At 66.6% G+C, this 16,504-nt stretch overlaps 3 protein-coding genes across 8 annotated transcripts; all 3 read left to right on the top strand.

Annotated features, from left to right (window-relative positions):
• The first annotated feature begins 1,434 nt into the window (after positions 1–1,434).
• MYADML2 (myeloid associated differentiation marker like 2) lies at positions 1,435–2,466 on the top strand. The gene has a single exon (XM_004592996.2). The coding sequence runs from the start codon at positions 1,509–1,511 to the stop codon at positions 2,430–2,432; it is 924 nt and encodes a 307-aa protein (XP_004593053.1). The 5' UTR covers positions 1,435–1,508; the 3' UTR covers positions 2,433–2,466.
• A 3,809-nt stretch (positions 2,467–6,275) lies between these two features.
• On the top strand, positions 6,276–9,772 carry MAFG (MAF bZIP transcription factor G). 3 transcript variants are annotated; one of them, XM_058659403.1, is made up of 3 exons: positions 6,276–6,468; positions 8,993–9,061; positions 9,149–9,771. In XM_058659403.1, exons 2-3 carry the CDS (start codon positions 9,026–9,028, stop codon positions 9,599–9,601), a joined length of 489 nt encoding a protein of 162 aa, XP_058515386.1. In that variant the 5' UTR covers positions 6,276–6,468; positions 8,993–9,025; the 3' UTR covers positions 9,602–9,771. The 3 variants fall into 3 exon arrangements, with proteins under 3 accessions (XP_058515386.1, XP_058515387.1, XP_058515385.1); XM_058659404.1 differs by lacking the exon at positions 6,276–6,468 and adding an exon at positions 6,580–6,709 and having other exon boundaries at positions 9,149–9,772; XM_058659402.1 differs by lacking the exon at positions 6,276–6,468 and adding an exon at positions 7,068–7,319 and having other exon boundaries at positions 9,149–9,772.
• A 2,651-nt stretch (positions 9,773–12,423) lies between these two features.
• On the top strand, positions 12,424–15,415 carry SIRT7 (sirtuin 7). 4 transcript variants are annotated; one of them, XM_058659398.1, is made up of 12 exons: positions 12,424–12,575; positions 12,643–12,780; positions 12,849–12,953; positions 13,038–13,108; positions 13,194–13,266; positions 13,356–13,454; positions 13,527–13,763; positions 13,840–13,920; positions 14,174–14,280; positions 14,473–14,559; positions 14,953–15,136; positions 15,345–15,415. In XM_058659398.1, the coding sequence occupies exons 1-11, from the start codon at positions 12,483–12,485 to the stop codon at positions 15,134–15,136; spliced, it is 1,275 nt and encodes a 424-aa protein (XP_058515381.1). In that variant the 5' UTR covers positions 12,424–12,482; the 3' UTR covers positions 15,345–15,415. The 4 variants fall into 4 exon arrangements, with proteins under 4 accessions (XP_058515381.1, XP_058515382.1, XP_058515383.1 ...); XM_058659399.1 differs by lacking the exon at positions 15,345–15,415 and adding an exon at positions 15,257–15,275; XM_058659400.1 differs by lacking the exon at positions 14,473–14,559.
• Positions 15,416–16,504: the final 1,089 nt, after the last annotated feature.

The raw sequence follows: 16,504 nt of genomic DNA on the forward strand, positions 1-16,504 counted from the left end.
ACAGGTGCCCCAGCTGCTCCACGTCTGATCCAGCTCCCTGCTGACGCTCCTGGGAGGCACTAACCTGGCCTGACCCTGGCCACTGGGGCCATTTAGGGACTGAGCCAACAGGTGGAAAGTCAATCATTCAACCTTGCTCGCCAATTCTGCCTTTCAAATAGATAAATAAATATTTCCTTTAAAATAAAAGAAAAAAAAAGATCTGTGTCTCGAGGTGCACAGGACCGAGCCTGCACGTGCCGGGATCCCATGTGGGCGCAGGTTCAAGTCCCGGCTGCTCCACTTCCCTTCCAGCTCCCTGCCTGTGGCCTGAGAAAGCAGTTGAGGACGGCCCAACGCCTTGGGACCCTGCACCTGCATGGGAGATCCGGAGGAAGCTTCTGGCTCCTGGCTTCCGATCAGCTTAGCTCTGATAATTGTGGCCAAGATGGAAGGTCTTTCTGCCTCACCTTCTCTCTATAATCTGACTTTCCAATAAAAATAAATCTTAAAAAAAAGAATAAATCGGGCCCGGCGGCGTGGCCTAGCGGCTAAAGTCCTCGCCTTGAAAGCCCCGGGATCCCATATGGGCGCCGGTTCTAGTCCCGGCAGCTCCACTTCCCATCCAGCTCCCTGCTTGTGGCCTGGGAAAGCAGTTGAGGACGGCCCAATGCATTGGGACACTGCACCCGCGTGGGAGACCCGGAAGAGGTTCCAGGTTCCCGGCTTCGGATCGGCGTGCATTGGCCCGTTGCGGCTCACTTGGGGAGTGAATCATCGGACGGAAGATCTTCCTCTCTGTCTCTCCTCTGTATATATCTGGCTGTAATAAAATGAATAAATCTTTAAAAAAAAAAAAAAGAATAAATCTTAAAGAAAAATAAATCTTAAAAAAAAAATAAACAGATCTGTCTCTTTTCCAAGTAAATAAAAGCCAAAAAATACTTTACAAAAAAAAAAAAAACAGAAAATTTTACTCAGATGTCCCTGCCCAGGAGGGATAAGTCAGACCTCACTGTGACCCCACTCCCCACTTCCTGACAGGTGGTCCCCACAGTCCCTGGGGGTCTGTTCTGAAAGAAGCCCCCATCTGGGGGCCTAATCGTGAAGGAACATCCCCACCGTCTCTAAGTCCCCGCCTGCTGCTTCTCGCCGCACAGCCCCCTGCAGCTCCGTTGGCCCCAGTCTGCTGGGGCTGGCTCCCTGTGGGGACCCCCAGAGCCTCTGCTCTCCCCTCCCCTCCCCTCCTCTCACCTGCAGCCAGAAGTTGGGACCAGCAACCTAAGGGTTAAGGGTGCTGGCAGGGGCTCCGTGCTGGGCTGGGGTCGGGTGTCCCCAGGGCTGGGCCGTGGGTGCGCGGCTGCTATTCCCGGCTCTGATGGCGGTGGTCTATTTATAGAGCTGGGGGAGCTTCCCCCACCCTGCGGTGCAGGGCTGCCCTGCTGCAATGTCACGGCCGCCGTCATCACCGCCGCCACGCTGTCCTGCCACTGCGGCCGCAGGAGGCCGGGGCCCGAGGCGCCGGGAGGATGGGCAGCAGCATGGAGCCCCCCGGGGGTGGGTACCTGCACCTGGGCGCCGTGACGTCCCCGGTGGGCACGGCGCGCGTGCTGCAGCTGGCGTTCGGGTGTGCCACTCTCAGCCTGGTGGCGCACCGCGGCGGCTTCGCGGGCGCCCAGGGCACCTTCTGCATGAGCGCCTGGGGGCTGTGCTTTGCGCTGTCGGCCTTGGTGCTGGCCTGCGAGTTCACCCGGCTGCACGGCTGCCTGCGCCTGTCCTGGGGCAACTTCACGGCGGCCTTCGCCATGCTGGCCACGCTGCTGTGTGCCACTGCCGCCGTCCTGTACCCACTCAACTTCACCCGGCTGGAGTGCCCACCTGAGCCCGCCGGCTGCCTGGCCAGGGACTTCCGCCTGGCGGCCAGTGTCTTCGCCAGCCTGCTCTTCCTGGCCTATGCTGCCGAGGTGGTGCTGACACGGGCCCGGCCTGGCCAGGTGGCCAGCTACATGGCCACGGTGTCGGGGCTGCTCAAGGTGGTCCAGGCCTTTGTGGCTTGCATTATCTTCGGGGCGCTGGCACACGACCGGAGCTACCTGCGCTACGTGGCCACCCAGTGGTGCGTCGCTGTGTATAGCCTGTGCTTTCTGGCCACAGTGGCCGTGGTGGTCCTGAGTGTGACAGGTCACGCCGGGGGCCTGGGCTGCCCCTTCGACCGCCTGGTCGTAGTGTACACCTTCCTGGCCACACTGCTGTACCTCAGCGCCGCCGTCATCTGGCCCGTCTTCTGCTTTGACCCCAAGTACGGCCAGCCTGCGCGGCCCCAGGGCTGTTCCTGGGGTTCCTGTGCCTGGGACGGCCAGCTGGTTGTGGCCATCTTCACCTACGTCAACCTGCTGCTCTATGTCGCCGACCTCGCCTACTCCCAGAGGATCCGCTTCGTGCCCACCTTCTAGCCTGGCAAGTACTGCCCGCCTAGTGGCACTCTGGAGGGGGGCTCTAGTACCACCTGCCCAGTGCCGCTGGCACCCTGGAGGGGGCTCTAGTACCACCTGCCCAGTGCCGCTGGCACCCTGGAGGGGGCCCTGTTCAGCAGACTGGAGGCCAGGGGTCAGATAGTGTGCCGGGCAGAGGCTGCAGCCACTCTACCGCTGGCCTCAGGTGTGGAGGGAGTGGACAGAACGGACCCTGGCCTGGGTTGTGGGGAGGGGCCACCAATGGCCATCTCTGCCTCCCCTCAACATCATCCACCGTTTCCTTCTGCACCCCCTGCACCTCACACTTCCCCAGCTTCTCCTCCCCTCCACCCAGCCCTTCTTCAGCCCAGCTCCACCTCATCTCCCCCACATCTCCCTCCTCTGCCCCACCCTCTCTGTCTGACGCATGGGACACCTTCACGCTTGTCCCATGTGGCCTGTCTTGTTGACAGACACTGAAGCTGGGAGCATGTGGGGGGTGGCCAGGGACACCCATGTCTGTCTGGAGAGAGTGCCCGGCTGGGAAGGGCTGGTCTTGGGGGGCAGGGGCGGATGCTGAAAGTAAGCCCAGCAGGGCAGGGACTAGGGGTGCAGGGAGCCTCAGCTGGAATTATCCCTGGAGGGTCTTAGACCTGCCCCGGGGCTGCCCCAGCTCACGGCAGGGCCTGATGTCGGCACTGGCTTTGCCACCCCCAGGAGCGTCCCTGGGACCCCTGCAGCAGCAGAGCCAGGAGGGCAAGGTCCTGCCCCGACCCAGATACCTACCGTGACCACCACACAGCGGTTCCCATCTGCCTGCTGCGGGCTCCAGGGGCCTGGCAAGAGGCAGCCACGGAGCCACACAGCCTGGGCACCAGCTACCATGTGTCACACGTCCAACAGCTCAGCTGCTCCTGACCACCGGGGTCCCTAGGCTATCACCCTGCAAGCTCCAGCCGGCCCCTCCTGCCCAGAGCTGGTCAGAACCCCAGGTGGGCGGGCAGCAGCTCTGGACGGCTCTGCTTGCTGACCTGCCCCTGAGGTCCCTGAGCCAGAAATAAAGGCCGACCCCACCGGCACCTTGACTCTGCCCAGTTTCTGCCCCCGCTGGCTGAGGGAGGAAGAGGCCTGCAGTAGCCAGGCTGGACCTGGCCTTCTGAGGAAAGGGTGGGCAACATGCCAGTGGGAGGAAGGGGGCCTCCTGCTGCTGCCCCCAACCACTCAATACCTTACTTGGGTCCCTAGGGCCTGGGCGGGGCAAGGCCACTGCCCCAGCAGCTTCCAGGCCTGAGCGGAATAGGTGACCCCCGGGGGCAGTGCAGAGGGCCTGGAAGGCCACCCCTACTTGGAAGGGGCAGGGTGAGGGAGCAGGCAGGTGCCACCTCTGCAGGTGCCCTGTGGGTCCTGGCTGGTGGCGATGGAGAGGGCATGGCCGGGTGACAGCGTAGCTCACACGCCCCGGCCCCTGACGACTCATGGAGCACCTGATGTCACTCTCGTGTGGCATCCTGCTTCCTTCCTCACAGCCCAAACCCTGAAACAAGTCACTGTCTTGGTGAGGCCCGGTGACACGGGGCTGGCCCGGCCCAGGGGCCGCTGGCAGGTCGGCAGAAGGCACGCCACCCTGGGCCAGCCACGCTTACAGATCCACCTGGTTGGGAATGTATTATTTGTAATCCCTGGGACAAAAGCAACTTTTAAAAGATTATGTGAAAGTCATAGTAACAGAGCAGAGACAGAGAAAGATCTTCCATCTACCAGGTCACTCCCTAAATGGCCGCAAGTTTCTGGTGCGCTGGTCCAAAGCCAGAAGTCAGGAGCGTCTTCCAGGTCTCCCATTTGGGTGCAGGGACCCAAGCACTTGGGCCGTCCTCGACTGCTTTCCCAGGCCACAAGCAGGGAGCTGGATGGGAAGTGGAGGGGCAGGGGCTTAAACTGGTGCCTGTATGGCAGGCTGGCGCCACAGGCTGAAGGTAAATGTACTACACCATCGTGCCCACCCCAAGAGGAATTCTCACAGGGAGCCCTGTGGTCAGGGCGCAGGACAGGGACTGGCCTCGTGGCGCAGTGGGTTGAGGCGCTGCCCATGATGCCAACATCTCTTGCAGTCACTGGCCAGAGTCCAGGCTGGGGTTGTCTACTTCCACTGCAGCTCTGGGCTTGTAGACCTGGGAGGGCAGCAGAGGGCCCCTGCGCCTCGTGGGAGGCTCCCCTGGCCAGGCTCTGGCCCTTGGGGTCATTTGGGAAGTGAACCGGGGTGGAAGCCCTGTCTGTGTCTCTCTGCCCCCTCAAATGTTCTACGTTTCAAATAAAAGTACAATGGAGTTCCCTGCCAGGCTTTGTCTGTGGCTTTGGCTGCCGGCTCTGGTGCTGACCGCAGCCCCAGGGGGAGGACCAGCACTGGTGTCCACGGAGCCACCTCCCTCGCTGGCAGTGGTCAGGGACCTAGAACAAGGGAGCTGGAGGACAGGGAGGGAAGCCCCAGGGTCACTGGTCAACTCTGGAAACAGAACAAGTCACACAGGGCACATGTAGCTACGGAGACCCCCTCCCCACCATCTGCAGCCACCGGATTGGCACAGCTCCCGCCGTTGCGGCCACTTGGGGAGTGGATCAACAGACAGATCTTCCTCTCTGTCTCTCCTCCTGTCTGTATATCTGACTTCCCAATAAATAATAAAATATATCTTTAGGAAAAAAGAAAACTACCCTGGACCCTGCAGACTAAACCCTCCTGGCTGTCTCCTGCCTTGTTTCCCTCTCCTGGGGACAGCCTGCCTGCACAGAAGGCCTGGGACGAGGGGCGAGGAGCCCGGCCCCGCACGATGCCAAGCCAGGATCACCCTGGATGGTGGGGAGGGCTGCCAGCCCTGGCTTTGGGCTGCTATGCTGGGACCGGGGACATGCAGCAGGAGGGAGGGTCGCAGCAGAGCCGGGCACAGCTCAGGGAGGACAGAGGGGCAGGAGTTTGGGGGTTGCAGAGCCCAGGTTCGCCTGGGATGTCCGCCTGCGGCCTGGGATATTGGAGGCAGGCCGTCAGGATGAGAACCCAGCACCTGATCTATGGGCTGAGGGGCAGGGAGGACGCTGGCAGGGTGCCCACAGGGGCAGAATGAGGAGCCACAGGCGTCAGTGGTGAGGACCACCTACTGCAGGCTCATGACGACAGTAAAAGCCTGGAGGTCCCTGGGGAAGCCATGAGAGGAGCTGGGAGCCAGGCAGGGACCTAGAGCTGGCTGAGGGGGGACGGCCCTGAGGGGCTTGGGTCCATAAGCTCTCCTCGGGCCAGCTAAGGAGGCTGGGCTTTCCCCCAGGGCGGCAGCTGGGCACCCATCAGGCTGCGTGCTGGCGGGGGGCACCTGGCTGCAGGGAAGAGCCCTGAGCCGCCAGAGCTCCCGGTCAGGCCGCGGGCACGTGAGGCAGGGCCGGGCACCGAGCTGGAGCAGCGCTGGACTCCATCGTGCCAGCCGTGGCTTCTCAGCTGCCTGGCACACAGGGGAGCCACCTTCTCTGGAAGCTTCCACGGGAGTTCCATGCACTCACGGGCCCCGCAAAACTCAGGTAGGACACCTGCCGGTGGGGGCGCGAGGGCCGCGAAGCGCACGCCGGGGCCGCGCCTCGGCCCGCACCACACGGCGTCCGGCTCAGGCACGCCGGGCTTCGAGAATAGCCGGGAAGCACCGGGCCCGGCAGACCCCCGGCAGCCCGGGCGCGGCGCGCGTTGCCAGGGCGACGGCCCGCGGCTGCGCAGGCGCAGGGCGGCGTGCCCCGCCCTCCCCTTGAAGCTCCGGCCGCGTCGCCGCTTCATGAATGGAGCCCACGTGACCAAACATCATGTGACGTCTCGGAGCGGCGGCGGCGGCGGCGGCGGATCCCGAGCCCGGTCCGGCCCGGCCTTGGCGCAGCGCTCGGCGCGGCCCGCGAGGCGGCGAGCCCCCGACGCCCGAGCCCCGGGCGCGGCCCCCGGCGCCCACCCAGCCCCGCGCGGCCTCGGAGCGCGCGCGGCCCCGCCCCGGCGCGCCGGGCCCGCAGTGTGGTGAGTGTGGCGGGCCGGGGCGGCGGGGGCGGCGGCGGGGCCGGGGCGGGGCGCCGCGCACCCCGGGGCCCGGGCCCTCGCGCTCGGCCGGGCGGCGCCTCCCGGTCCCCCGGCGCCGGGCGCGGAGCCCCGCGCGCCCCGGGCACCTGGCAGCGGGCGCGGGGCGCACGGGGGGCGCGGGGCGCGCGAGCCCGGAGCCGGGGGCGCACGAGGGCGCGGCCCCCGGACGGCGGCTCCTCAGGTGTGTGGCCGCGGCGCGCGGCGGGCTCGGGCTCCGGGGGCCGGGGGCGGGGGCCGGGCGCCCCTGCCCACAGGCCCGGGCTCCGCTCGCGTGCCAGCGCCGCGACCTGCTGAGTCATCAACGTGAGGTCACTCGGCTCCCCGGCTGGCGCGGGGACTGGGCGCGGGGCCGGCTGCCGGGCGGCGCACGTGGGGATGAGCGAGGGGGGCTGGCCGGGGCGGCACGCCGGGGCTCTTTGGGGGTCGCCCGTCCCTCCCCGGCAGCTCTAGGCGAGGCTGGGGCTGAGCCACGTCCGTGCAGTTCCCCAAATGGGACCTGCTCGGCGGCGGAGGAGGGGAGGGGCTTGGTGGGCCGTGCCCGCCGCTGGGAGGCGGCCTCTGCGTGGGGGTGACCTGGATTGGACAAAACCTGGGGTGGGGGTGTCTCCGTGCGAGGAGGAAGCCCTGCGCCCCGCACCTCCCTGCAGTCTGCGTGGAGACCGCTGGTGGCCCGGGCCAGTGTGGCTTCAGTGATGCCCAGCCGAGGTGTGGGCTCCGTGCTGGGTGTGGTTGGCCGCTGTGCTGCCAGCAGGTGTCCAGCCAGGGGCCAGGGCTTGGGCAGCAGCCGCCAGGTAGGCAGCGCCAGCCTGGGGACTGAGCTCCACTGCGGCTGCAGCCCTTGCCCAGGGTTCATGGCTGGGGCAGGCGGGCCCCTCAGCTGCCCACTTGAGGGGCTGGTGGGCAGCTGCAGTGTCATGCCCTTGGCAAGCACCAGGTCTGGTGTTTCATGGTCACCAGGCAAGTTCACATTCGTGTGGACTGATGGCTGAGGCCTGTGGGAGCTGGCTGTGTGTGCGGGCCAGGAGGAAGGAGGGGGCCCAGCTCTGAACATCCCACAGGACACAGCAGGGGGCTGGGGGAAGCAGGTTTCCCAGGAGGCAGCCAGGGCCCTTCCTTTCTGGGGCAGGAGCCTGGGCCACCTCTCGGGGTCAGCACGTGTCTCCAGGGTGGCAGTGGCCAGGGGGCTTGGGAGCTGTCCCCTGTACTGTGCATGGGCGCACCGACACAGGCACACACAGGGGCCTTGCTTTGCTGAGGTCAGCCTCTGCGGAGGTGAAATCTGTCGCACTTTCCCCGCCCGCTCAGCTGTCCCCTCAGGAAGCCATGGCTGTCATTGTGGGGTGGGACACACCTACTGTGGGCTGCATTGGGGGCCCCACCCCTGTGACCTCCAGCCAGTGCCTTGGGGGCTGCCTCCTGGGTCGCCCCACCCCCCGCAGCTACTCAGCTGGGTGTCCTGGGGGTCTCTGTCCACCAGCACAAACCCCCTAGGAAACCTCAGCCCTTCTCCCCCACACTGCCCACTCCCACCCCTGTGTCTAGCCTGAAAAGGGGTACAGCAGCACACGTGAGGGTCTCTTGGGTGCTGGCTGAGGGGCAGGGGTGGTGGTGATGGGGTTTGGGTCACTGGGATTGTGGGCACAGGCCCAGGCAGTGACCTGGTGGGACCACTCCACCTGCCCCTCACTGAGCAGCACCCCTCCCCGGGGGCCTTGTGAAACACCCATTGGTGTGGGGGCGGGAGGGCCCTGGGTGTCAGATGCCGCAAGCCAGAGCCGCGGGGCAGTTACCCCATCGTGGCGGGTGGGGCTGGGCCAGGCTCTCCAGCACCCACACCGAAGCCCTCCAGCCTCTGGGACTGGCCTCGCTCCTGCCTGGCCACACGGCCGCGAGGACCAGCAGGGCTTTGTTCCAGGCTGGCTGAGTTGCAGGAGGCAGGACCTTAGGACTCAGGCGCAGGGCCACCGCTGGTCCCCACCTGCATTGGTGGCCCTGGCGGGCGGCGGGCTGGCGGGCTGTTGGCCTGGGGAGTGCCGGCAGCCAGCCGCGAGGGAGGGCGGCCCGCGCGGTGCTGAGTCAGCGTGAGTCGCCAGGACCGGCAGCGCCTGGGGCAGCTCTGGGGTTATTTTTAAAGCTCGCTGCTTCCTCCCAGCCTTGCCCCCCCTGCGTCTCCCCTCTGCCCCCTTTGTCTCGCCCCTGCCTCCCGCCACAACCTCCCTTCCCCTTCCCCTTCCCCATCAGGCTTTGCTGACCCGGCTCCCTAGACACGGGCAGACAGGCAGCTGCCCAGCCCTGAGAGGAGAGGTGAGGCCACTAGAAGGAGGGCTGGTCCCGGCAGGTATCAGCGGGCAGACTCCCGGCCTGGGCCCCCTCCCCGGGGAAGCAGGAAGCCAGAGAGTCACCCCGGTTTGGGAGTTGGCCGGGGATCGTCCCCTGGTCCTGACCTCCACCCCCTGCCTTGCAGAGTGCCTGCTGGCTGTGCCCCCACCCCTGGGTTATGACGACCCCCAGTAAAGGAAACAAGGCCTTGAAGGTGAGCATGGGGCCGGGGAGTGGGGAGCCCGGGGCCTGGGTGGCGGGCGCCCCGGGCCTGCGGTGACCCTGTGCACCTGGCTCCCAGGTGAAGCGCGAGCCAGGCGAGAATGGCACCAGCTTGACGGACGAGGAGCTGGTGAGCATGTCCGTGCGGGAGCTGAACCAGCACCTGCGGGGCCTGTCCAAGGAGGAGATCGTCCAGCTCAAACAGCGGAGACGCACGCTCAAGAACCGTGGCTACGCGGCCAGCTGCCGGGTGAAGCGCGTCACGCAGAAGGAGGAGCTGGAGAAGCAGAAGGCGGAGCTGCAGCAGGAGGTGGAGAAGCTGGCCTCAGAGAATGCCAGCATGCGGCTGGAGCTTGACGCCCTGCGCTCCAAGTACGAGGCCCTGCAGAACTTCGCCAGGACAGTGGCCCGCAGCCCCGTGGCGCCGGCTCGGGGCCCGCTGAGCGCGGGCCTGGGGCCCCTGGTACCCGGCAAGGTGGCCGCCACCAGCGTCATCACCATAGTCAAGTCCAAGACGGACGCCCGGTCGTAGGGGCGGGCGCCGCTGCCCAGGCGGGTCTTCCAGGGGCCACTAGGCACGCGCGGCGACGTGGGCAGCCCTGTTCCCCTTCCCTCCTCTCCCTCCTGCTCCCCCTGCTCCAGCCTTCCCTACAAAGCACAACCCACACCCCGGGGCACTGGGCTGAGCCCCTCGGATCTCCTTGTGGTCTGTTTTGTGTGCTGGGATTGGTCGGTGTAGCACCCCAGCTCCCATTTGTACCAAGGCCACGTGGGCAGAGGGAGTGCCCCAGGCAGGGAGGGCCCTTGTCCGCCCTGCCTTCCCAGTGTCCAGCCGGCTGCCAGGCAGTAGGACACTGAGGGGCTGCCTCGCTCTGGGCCCTGGATTGTTGGGCCCCGGGCGGGAGGCCGGCCTGGAGCCTGGGACCGAGGGAGCCCACGGTGTGCGTGTGCGTGGAGGGTGTGTCGGTGTGTCCTGCTGTTTACATGGCCTGTTTGTGTGGTTAGATAGCCCTTTATTTAAGAGAGAGAAGTTCCTTTTACGAAGTTATTAAATTATATGTTTAAAAAGTTAAAAGGAAAAACAAGAGCTGCAGAGTATTTATAAAAATTGTCTTTAAAAAAAAAGTCAGGAGAACATTTGACCATATAAATGAAAAAGAGTATAATAGAAACTTTGCTAGTTAAAAAAAAGGAAAAAAAAATCCCTTTCTTGTAAACTTATGGGCAACTCTTTGTGGCTGTTGGAGTTTAGTTTTTATATACACAGAGTTATCAGACATTATTTATAAAACTTAGTTTAAAAAAAAAGTCAAAAAAAAAAAAAAAAACAATCCTTGGAGCCGCGGAGGCCCATCTCTTTGGTATCCTTTGCAACTTGTACCGGAAGTGACTTACACCCTAGCCCTCCGCTCCGTGCCGGTGCCGTGTCGTGCCTGGTGAGGTTTTGCCGTGCTCCTAGTGACCTTTGACCTGTGGGTGTCCCTGCGTGTGCGTGCGTAGCCCGTGTTTGTTTTTTTGGATTCGGTTGTGTTTTAACGCACGGCTAGACCAGGGCCGGGACCTGCTTGGGTCCCACGGCGCCTGCTCCCCGACATCCACCAGCCCAGGTGACCCCCTCCCCTGCTGTCCTCCGCCTCCCACACCGGGCGCAGGGTTAGTACTGGGGGCTTCCACACCCACCACCTCTGACCCAGGTGGTTGCTCTGTGCTTCCCTGCTGTCTTCCTTCTGGCCAGGCCAGCTACGGGAATGGGGACTGCCTGGGCTGGACGACCCCAGGGCCCGCTGCCTGTCTGCCGGTTCTCAGCTGCCAACGGTGCTCCCGGGCCAGACAAGGGCTGTGCCCTGTTCGCCCATGGCTCTGGGCCCTCTCCCACCTCCTTTGGAGGGCCGAGTCTTCCAGGGGTCAGGAGGAACTCCCCCGGCTGTGCAGATTGGCCTTTGGAGGCCCCTGTGAGCGTGCGATGTACCCGCGGTGCCACATGGCGTCTTGCCAGGGCCGCTGATCCACTCGACACGCTGGCCCCTGGGGGGCAGCTCAGCAAAAGAACACCTGGCACCCCAGGCTCTACTTGGTGGGCGCCCCACGGGCTCCCAGCGGGCGTGTTGCGGCCCAGATACCTCCGTGTAGACATGGGGCCATCTTGCAAGGGAGGCCTTGACTGCTGACCTGCCCAGGAAGGCCAGGGACAAGCCTGCAGTATCGTGGGCAGCTCTGCGGCTGCAGACTGGGTCAGGGGAAACAGGAGTGAGGACGAGGCCTCGGGATGGCAGTGGCGGCCCTGGGGTCCTGGCTCTTGTCCCTGCCCCGCCGCCCCCTCAGATCTGACAGTAGCCGTGTGTCCATACGTGGCTGTCTTGTGTCCTGGTCGTGTTGGTCCTGTTTCCTGCCGTGAGGGTGTTGTATTTTCTTCTCACTTTTTCCTGACACAGCGAGTGCAGGAGGGCCTGGGCCCAGGCTGGCTCTCCCAGACTTGTCCGCCAAGTGAACCACAGCACGCACGCCCCCCTCCTGCCTGCCTCTGCCCCAGCGCCTCCACACCCCACGGGGACCCCCAGATGGCAGCAGGAGGTCAGCCCTGCTACTGGGTCCTGGGCTCTGTGTGCCAGTCCCTTGGGACGGTGGCCAGCCCTACGCTGCGGGTCCTCCTGGAGTGGCCACTTGCCCGAGCTCCGGCCACAGCTGGGAAGCCGGGCCGCAGCCTGCTGCACAGTTCAGCTCTGGGATCCTGCGCGGTTTTTTCTTTTTCTTTTTAAGGCTGTGGTTTGGCGGGGGAACCTACACGCGCACGATTCCCCCCGGAAGCCGCTGACTAGTTCCTTTTCCAATGTGTCATCTTCTGCTGGCCTCGGGTCTTGGGCCCGCTGGAAGAGCAGAGGGGCTAATCCGTGCCACCCAGGCCAGCGGGGGCGTGCCCACGAAGGGGCGACCGGTCCTGAGCGTGTGCACCTGCCAGGCCGGGGCGCATTCTTCCCGCTGGAGCAGCAGCAGCAGCTCTGCGACCACGGCCACCCTTGGGGTGTGGGCTGAACCGCCAGGGCCAGCCCACACTCGGTGACCCCAGCCCCAGCCCGGGAGCTGCGGGGGCCGGGAAGCAGGTCCTGTCAGTGCCCAGGCCGGGGCGGGGAGGAAGGAAGGCAAGGGCTTGGCCTCGGGGTCCGGCATTGGCCTGCGCAGTATTTATTGCTAAATTATTGTCCAAGAGGGGCGGCGCTGGGCCTGGCCCCCGGGTATTTATTGCTGTACATAGTGTATGTTTGTGATATATAAGGTTTTCTTTATTTTGTATATGATCAATAAACACCTTTTAAAAAGAGATTGGCAGGTGCCTCGCTGGGGCGGGGCGGGGCGGAGTCTGCGCGCGCGTGCGTGGCGCGGCGGCGGAAGCCGGAAGCGCGGGCTGGCGGGGCGCGATGGCAGCCGGGGGTCTGGGCCGCTCGGAGCGCAAGGCGGCGGAGCGGGTGCGGCGCCTGCGGGAGGAGCAGCAGCGGGAGCGCCTCCGCCAGGTAGGCCGCCGGCCCCGCACGCCCGCCCGCCGCGCCCGGGCGCCGCTCACCCGCCCGACCCCCGCAGGTGGCGCGCGTCCTGAGGAAGGCGGCGGCCGAGCGCAGCGCCGAGGAGGGCCGGCTGCTGGCCGAGAGCGCGGACCTGGTGGCCGAGCTGCAGGGCCGCAGCCGGCGGCGCGAGGGCCTCAAGCGGCGGCAGCAGGAGGCGAGTCCCGGGCGGGCGGGCGGGCGGGCGTGCGGGGCTGGCCGGCTGACCCCCGCCTGCGCCCGCAGGTGTGCGATGACCCCGAGGAGCTGCGCAGGAAGGTGCGGGAGCTGGCGGCCGCCGTGCGCGGCGCGCGGCACCTGGTGGTCTACACGGGCGCCGGCATCAGCACGGTAGGGACGGGGGGCGTGCGGAGGCCTGGGCGGGGCGGGGGTGGCGGGGGCGCCTGCCCACGGGCCGTGTCTCTGCGCCCGCAGGCGGCCTCCATCCCTGACTACCGGGGCCCGAACGGCGTGTGGACGCTGCTGCAGAAGGGCAGGAGCGTCAGGTGAGTGTGCCCTGCCGGCCTGGGTGGGGGGCGCAGGGGCGCCCGGGCCTGGCCTCACCGCCCTGCCCGTCTCCTGCCCGCGCAGTGCGGCCGACCTGAGCGAAGCGGAGCCCACCCTGACGCACATGAGCATCGCCCGTCTGCACGAGCAGAAGCTGGTACGAGCTGGAGCGCCCTGCGGCTCCCACGGAGAGTCCCGGGGAGCTGCCGGACACTTCTCCCTGCCCTGTCCCTCCTGCCCCGGCAGGTGCAGCACGTGGTGTCCCAGAACTGTGACGGGCTGCACCTGCGCAGTGGGCTGCCCCGCTCGGCCATCTCCGAGCTGCACGGCAACATGTACATCGAGGTGAGCGAGGCCCGGGGGACCCGCGACCAGGCGCCGTGGCCCCGCTCACCGCACACCCTCCTCCGCGCGCAGGTCTGCACCTCCTGCGTCCCCAACAGGGAGTACGTGCGGGTGTTTGACGTGACGGAGCGCACAGCGCTGCACCGACACCAGACGGGCCGCAGCTGCCACAAGTGCGGGACACAGCTGCGTGACACCATCGTGCACTTCGGGGAGAGGGGGACCCTGGGCCAGCCCCTCAACTGGGAGGCGGCCACAGAGGCGGCCAGCAAGGCGGACACCATCCTGTGCTTGGGGTCCAGCCTGAAGGTAGGCGCGGGCCGGGGCGGGGCGGGGCCGTGGTCCACTGAGCGCCTGCCTGCGAGCTTTGTGTCTGGCCCTGCAGGTTTTGAAGAAGTACCCCCGCCTCTGGTGCATGGCCAAGCCCCCCAGCCGGCGGCCCAAGCTCTACATCGTGAACCTGCAGGTAACCAGCTGCGAGCCGCGCCGAGACCCAGCCTCAGCCAAGGCACTGCACCCCGAGGGCTTGGGGCCCTACCACCCCGTGGGAGGTCGGGAAGGAACCCCAGGGCCCTGGCTTCGGCACTGGGGACTGAGCCTACAGACAAGGTTCTCTCCCAGCCTTTCAAGTAAAACACGGCGGTGCACACCCGCCTTGGCAGAGCCAGGACAGTCACGGGTGGAGGGAGGCTCACGGCCCCCATCCCTCCCGCCCTCAGTGGACCCCGAAGGATGACGGGGCTGTCCTGAAGCTGCACGGGAGATGCGACGACGTCATGCGGCTGCTCATGGCCGAGCTGAGCCTGGAGATCCCTGCGTACAGCAGGTGAGTGGACGCTGGCGACCCGGCCCTACCCTGCCTCGCACATCTCGGGGTCACAGGGACCCCGCAGGGGCGTCCGTGGCGTGTCTGGGGGAAGCGTGAAGGAACTGCCTGCATACAGAGCTTGTGGTGATTACGGTTCTGGTGTGCGTACTAAGTGAAAAGTTGACACTTTTTTTCTCTGTGAATTTCCAGGGTCTTAGAGGGGAAATCAGTAACTTCTTTTAATCAAAGGGTTCGAGAAATTAAGGATCCGTTCGCCTTCTGGGCCTGGCAATTCTTGTATGTTCTGTTTGTGGTGTTGTGCTGTGGGCTGTCGTGGGCTGTGTTGTTTTTACATTAACTTAGCTCATTTCTTTCTCAGTGCTTCTCTGTATCTGTGGCCCCGCATCTCAAACACACACCTGGTCTGCTCACGGTGTAGTCTGTAGGCCACGCCGCCCGGCGGGGAGGGGAGAGGGCTGGCCCGGGCGCCCCTGTCCTGCCAGTGGGAGTGGGCACCCCGGGAGCCGCAGGCGCCCTGAGGCCACCCCGCGGCGCCCACTCGGCCCTCCCTCTGCTCGGCTGGGCCCCACCGAGACCAGCCCGCAGGAGGAGGCTCGGGCAGCCTTCCCGCGCCCGGGAGGGGTCCCCCGGCCCCCAGGCATGCCTGACCCCGGCTTCCCTTGTCGCTAGGTGGCAGGACCCCATCTTCTCCCTGGCAACTCCCCTGCGAGCGGGCGAAGAGGATAGCCACAGCCGGAAGTGCCTGTGCCAGAGCCCCGAGGAGGCCGCACCTGGGGACCGGGGTGCCCCCATCCTCGGGGGCTGGTTCGGCAGGGGCTGCGTCAAGCGGGCCAAGCGCAGGAGAGTGACATAACCCTGGCGAGGAGGACCCCCAGCCCGAGGAGGACCCCAGGGCACAGGAGGACGCCCAGGCCCAGGAGGACCCCCAGGGCAGAGGACCCCGGGTTGAGGAAGACCCCAGCCCCAGGAGGACCCCGGGCAGAGGAGGACCCCCAGGGCACAGGAGGACCCCCAGGGCACAGGACCCTGGGCAGAGGAGGACCCCCAGGGCACAGGAGGACCCCGGGCAGAGGAGGACCCCAGCCCCAGGAGGACCCCGGGCAGAGGAGGACCCCCAGGGCACAGGAGGACCCCAGCCCCAGGAGGACCCCGGGCAGAGGAGGATCCGGGTCCTGCCGAGGAAGACCCTGAGCAGAGGAGGACCCCCAGTCCCAGCCCCAGGAGGACCCCGGCCCCCAGCCCCCCGCCGGCCGCGGGTGCGGCTGCAGGAGACAGGGCGGCCGGCTCAGCCGCACGCCCCCGGGGCTGTCGCTCCGGCCGGCCGCGAGCGCCTGCCGCAGACTCGTTCCCTCCTTAAACCATTAAAGCGCCTGCTCCGTCCTGCTTGTTGCAATGGCTGCTACGGCGGGGGCGGGGCTCCGGGCGGTCTGCGCGCCCCATTGGTCCGTATGGTGGTCGGGGGCGGGACTCCCGGGCGGCCTGCGCCCCCATTGGCCCGGGCGGAGGGGCGGGGCTCCGTGCTGCCCGTTCGCGCATTGGCCCCGCGCGCCGGGTGAGGCCGCGTGAGGGCGGCCGCGCGTGCGCGGTGCGGCGCGGCGGCGGCTGACCGGGCCGGAGCTGGCAGGTCCGCGCCGCCCGACGGGCCATGATCCGGAGCGGGCACGGGGGTCCGGGGGCGGCCGAGCCGCCGGGCCCGGGGGACAGGCGCCCCGTGCGGGTGTGGTGCGACGGCTGGTGAGCGCGGCGGGTTCCGGGCGGGAGCGGGACTCGACCCGGGGACGGGAGCCCTCTGCGCTCTGACCCCACGGAGCGGCGTCCGGGGCGGCCCTGCCCGCCCAGCCCCGCCGGCCGCTGCTGCCCGGGGCCGCCTGGGGAGCAGGCCTCTGCATAGACGACGAAGCAGAAGGGTAGCGCCCGAGCCGCGGGCTGCGGGTCCGGGGAGCCACTCGGGCTCCGGTCCCCGTGTCCTGCAGCCCGGCCTGTGTCCTGCAGCTACGACATGGTGCATTATGGCCACTCCAACCAGCTGCGCCAGGCCCGCGCCATGGGCGACTACCTGGTGGTGGGCGTGCACACGGACGGTAAGGCGCGGCCCCGGGGCAGGGCAGGGGCGCCGGCGCGGCCCCCCCCTCACGTCCTTCCCTGTCCGCAGAGGAGATCGCCAAGCACAAGGGGCCCCCCGTGTTCACGGAGGAGGAGCGCTACAAGATGGTGAAGGCCA

This window comes from Ochotona princeps, unplaced genomic scaffold (assembly GCF_030435755.1).
Source record: "Ochotona princeps isolate mOchPri1 unplaced genomic scaffold, mOchPri1.hap1 HAP1_SCAFFOLD_1606, whole genome shotgun sequence".
Classification (NCBI taxonomy): domain Eukaryota; kingdom Metazoa; phylum Chordata; class Mammalia; order Lagomorpha; family Ochotonidae; genus Ochotona; species Ochotona princeps.

What these genes read in the sequence shown, in the direction of transcription:
- MAFG (XM_058659402.1), top strand. Translation starts at nt 7,221, where the DNA reads ATGCCCAGCCGAGGTGTGGGCTCCGTGCTGGGTGTGGTTGGCCGCTGT. An exon ending in GCTTGGGCAGCAGCCGCCAG is followed by an intron (nt 7,320 to 8,992) that starts GTAGGCAGCGCC and finishes CCTGCCTTGCAG; the next exon opens with AGTGCCTGCTGGCTGTGCCC. An exon ending in AAGGAAACAAGGCCTTGAAG is followed by an intron (nt 9,062 to 9,148) that starts GTGAGCATGGGG and finishes CCTGGCTCCCAG; the next exon opens with GTGAAGCGCGAGCCAGGCGA.
- MYADML2 (XM_004592996.2), top strand. Translation starts at nt 1,509, where the DNA reads ATGGGCAGCAGCATGGAGCCCCCCGGGGGTGGGTACCTGCACCTGGGC.
- SIRT7 (XM_058659398.1), top strand. Translation starts at nt 12,483, where the DNA reads ATGGCAGCCGGGGGTCTGGGCCGCTCGGAGCGCAAGGCGGCGGAGCGG. An exon ending in CAGAAGGGCAGGAGCGTCAG is followed by an intron (nt 13,109 to 13,193) that starts GTGAGTGTGCCC and finishes CTGCCCGCGCAG; the next exon opens with TGCGGCCGACCTGAGCGAAG. An exon ending in GAGATCCCTGCGTACAGCAG is followed by an intron (nt 14,281 to 14,472) that starts GTGAGTGGACGC and finishes GTGAATTTCCAG; the next exon opens with GGTCTTAGAGGGGAAATCAG.